The sequence below is a fragment of the Bison bison genome, unplaced genomic scaffold, assembly GCF_000754665.1.
Source record: "Bison bison bison isolate TAMUID 2011002044 unplaced genomic scaffold, Bison_UMD1.0 scf7180017864244, whole genome shotgun sequence".
Taxonomy (NCBI): Eukaryota; Metazoa; Chordata; class Mammalia; order Artiodactyla; family Bovidae; genus Bison; species Bison bison.
The window spans coordinates 1,072,211-1,075,921 of NW_011494816.1; the positions used below are offsets into that span (position 1 = coordinate 1,072,211).

The 3,711-nt window shown below is 52.5% G+C and overlaps 1 protein-coding gene and 1 non-coding gene across 2 annotated transcripts in view; one reads left to right on the forward strand and one right to left on the reverse strand.

Moving 5' to 3' along the window:
- TRNAP-AGG lies at positions 1 to 72 on the reverse strand. The gene has a single exon. It is a non-coding gene; the product is annotated as a tRNA-Pro (tRNA).
- Positions 73 to 2,060: 1,988 nt separating this feature from the next.
- The window catches only part of LOC104993748 (protein FAM151A-like), a 12,643-nt gene continuing 10,992 nt past the window's right edge, over positions 2,061 to 3,711 (forward strand). Inside the window, 1 exon segment of the mRNA XM_010847127.1 lies at positions 2,061 to 2,253. Within this exon segment, the coding sequence (XP_010845429.1) occupies positions 2,076 to 2,253 (178 nt within the window). The 5' untranslated portion in view covers positions 2,061 to 2,075.

Consider the following 3,711-nt stretch of genomic DNA (forward strand, 5'->3'; position numbering starts at 1 on the left):
GGGCTCGTCTGGGATTTGAACCCAGGACCTCTCTCACCCTAAGCGAGAATCATACCCCTAGACCAACAAGCCACTAATCTATCTGGGATAGAAGGAAAATTCACGTTCCTCTGGCAGATCTAATCTGTTCTTGTCACTCACCCTTGCCTGACCTTCCAGACTCCCTGGGGCAGGGCAGAAAGAAGGAAGGCCTCCTTCTATGCAGGGGAAGAAAACCTCCAGGTCTTTAGGAAAGCAAGGTCAAGCTGGGTCCAGATCCCTGGCCCCCCAACTCTCAGGCTGGAGCAGACAGGCAGCAGGTTGCTGGTGGGGGAGGGCAGCGGTGGGCTCCATCTAACATTTGCTGCTGTCTCTTACTGTGCTCAAAGGTCATTTTGGAGGTGGCAGGATTTTCTGCTTGACCTGTTAAGATCCTGGAAGAGACGGAGGAGGAGGAGGAGGTTGGGAGGTAGGCGGGGCCTCCAAAGCTGCCTTTTGGGACATTCCATGCCTGCAGGAGCTGTTCTGCCAGGAGGAGATTTAAGCGCTGTCAAGGCTCCTTCCTCCCTCTGGATCCCAGCTCTCAGAGCCTCAGGAGACTCTGCCCTTTGAGGGGTATTCCCCTCAGAGGGTCATCATGGCAAACAAGGGGTGTTGGAAGTGGACCATTGTCGGTGGTGTCATTGCGGTTCTGGTGTTTGCCACTGCGATGATCATGGGCTTCTTGCTGCAGAAACACACCATCCTGCCAGGTAGGAGCCCCCAGCCGTGCTATCTGGTTTTCTTCCCCATCCCTCACTCTTTGCCCCCATAAGGTCCCGTCCCCATTGACAGCCCTGTTGGCCTCTGCTCTCCTCCCCATTGTTGCTGCTGTTCAGTTGCTAAGTTGTCTCTGACTCTTTGCGACCCCATGGACTGCAGCACACCAGGCTTCCCTGTCCTTTACTCTCTCCCAGAGCTTGGTCAAAGTCATGTTCTTTGAGTCCATGGTTTTATCCAACCATCTCATTCTCTGTCGTCCCCTTCTCCTCCTGCCTTCCATCTTTCCCCTCATCAGAGTCTTTTTCAGTGAGTCCCTCTTCTCATCAGGTGGCCAAAGTACAGGCATTTCAGCTTCAGCATCAGTCCTTCCAATGAGTGTTCAGAGTTGGTTTCCTTTCGAATTGACTACCAAAACATCCTCCATCCACAGCTCTACTTGCCTCTCCCATCACCAAGCCCACCAAGATTTGATCTCCAAAAAACAGTCTCATTAACTTTGTTTCCCTTCCTCTTTTACCAGGCTTCAGCTATCCTTCCGTGCTCCCAGATGAACTCTCCATGGAGGTCACTCAGGCATCACACTCAGTGGACTGGGCTGAACTTACCCTCACACCCCTGCACCCTCTCCTGATGAAGGGCCTTCCATCCACATGGGGACCTGGGAGCAGCCTCCTCTCCTGACTGAAGAGTCCTGTGCCTCGAGGCTTCTTCCTTCCCATCCTCTATCTCCATTCCCTGCTCACCCTAACCTCTCAGCTCCCCCTCTCCTGCTGGACCCCTGCCTCAGCCTGCCCCTTCCCACACAGTCTCTGCCACCAGCCTGCTCTCGCCAATCCATGCTCGCCCTGCCACTAAGGAGCACTTTCTAAACACAGCCTTGTTTGCTATCTCCAGCACACACCCCATTTTTTTTGCTGGTACCCAGGGTCCTTTACAGCCAGATCACAGCCCTCTTTTCCAATCTTGTCCTATCTCACTTCTCTGTATCTGTACCAGAGCAATGGCCATTCTTTTAAGCAACCACATTTCCTATGGCCAACCCTTTTTCTTATACTTTCCTCTCTGTCTGGAATAACCTAGTCCCCTCTCTTGGTTAAATTTACACACCCATCCTTCTAGGTCTCCCTCAAATATTCCCTTATCAGTGAACTTTCCAATGTCCCCAGGCTGGCCCAGAGCATCCTTGTGCTCAGGACCCCACATGTTTCTCTCTCACAGCACTGATGACTCTGGGGTCCACTGTCTATGCTAGATGGCAGGCTGGACATGGCCCCAGGGCCCAGAGAGGGTTAGTAGGATGTACAGACAAGAGCCTTGGGCTTGGGCAAGAACTGATGCTAACGGCCTCCTTGGCCTTGATTCCAGGCTGTGAACAGGATGGGACCTGCCGCTCTGATGCAGACATGCTGGACTACCTGCTAAGCTTGGGTCAGATCAGCCAAAGGGATGGCCTGCTGGTCACCTGGTACCACGCTGCCAACAGCAAGGAGCAGATGAAGGCTGCCCTCAGCAGTAAGTCCAGTTGCCAGGATGGGGCAGGCTGGGGCAGAGGCGGAGAAGATGGAGGGAGGGTGGAGGCGAGGCTCACAGCATTACCTGTGAGGTAGCATTAGGATGGGTATGGCCGCATTCTTGCCATCATCCACTTGAGAAAGTGAGGCCTCACTGGTTATGTGACTGGCTCAGGTTGTAGGGCAATGTCTGGGTCCAAGGTCATATCTTGCTGTCATCTTTTCAAGGTGAAAGGAAGGGGCCCCAGATTTGTGCGCTCTTCAGAAGTGAGTTTCAGATTCACTGGCTCTGGTGTGGGACCTGAGAATTTGCATTGCTAGTAAGTTTTCAGGTGGTGCTAATGTTGTGAGCCCAGGATTACACTTTGAGAACCACTGCTCTACCCAAAACCCTCAATTTTAGGGAAGTTAGATCCTGAGCGGGAGAGGGTCTTGTCCACAGTCACGCAGTAGGTCTGAAGCAGAACAAGACCCAGGCTCAAGGCCTCTGGCTCTTACCTCCTGCAGAGTCACCACAGGGGGCCTGGGAGTAAGAGACAGGGAAAGGTTTGCTGAATGAATGAATGAGTCCTTAGAGAGACTTCTTGGAGGAGGCAGGCTTGGTGGTCAGCAGCAGGGAGGGCTTCCACAGGCTGGGTGGAGCCAGTCTGCTGCTGCTTCAGGATTCGGAGGCTAATGGTCAGACTTGGGTGAGAAGGAGGAGCTAGAGAACTCCCTGGCAAGAGTGAGGACTCTTATCTGGGAGATAAGGCCTGAGGGAAGGCAAAGAGGCTCTGCCAGCCCCAGGCTCATCTCAGGTAGGTCCTGGGGCAGCAGATAGGGATCAGGCCCCACCAAGTTGTGACCTTGGCCAAGAAGAAAGCTAAGGGCCCCAAATAGGTGGTGCCCAATAACGTGGAGCATTCAGAGTAACCAGTCAGTATAGCCACAGGGGTGGGAAGGACCTGAGGCCTTCCATAGGTCTATGGGAGGAGGGTGGCTCCACAGCTGGGGTAGGGATCCTGAGGGGAAGCAATGGTAGGCCAGAGTTAGACTGGTGAAGTCACACCGGACATCTATGTGGATGGGAGGGGCCAGAGCAAAGGCTTGGGAGGCAGACAGAAGTGGGCTCAAATTCTACATTTAACCATTTACCAAAGGAGTGGTTTGGGACAAGTGACTTCACCCATCTGCAGCTCAAACCACTTCCTCTGCCAAATATGGACTGGTAGGATGAAACCAGGGCACTTTTGGTCATGAAAGAGGTCATTATTAGTAATTATGCTGAAACAATTGGAATACCCCAGACTAATGGAGTGATTTACTCCATGTAGATGATAATTAAAACACAGTGAATGCAATACAACGGATATTTTATTATTTGCCTCTAGTAAATGAGGGAAATGGGGCACAGAGAAGTCAAGTAACCTGTCCAAGGTCACACAGCTTGCAAGTGTTAAAGCGGGGACTGGAAGCTGAC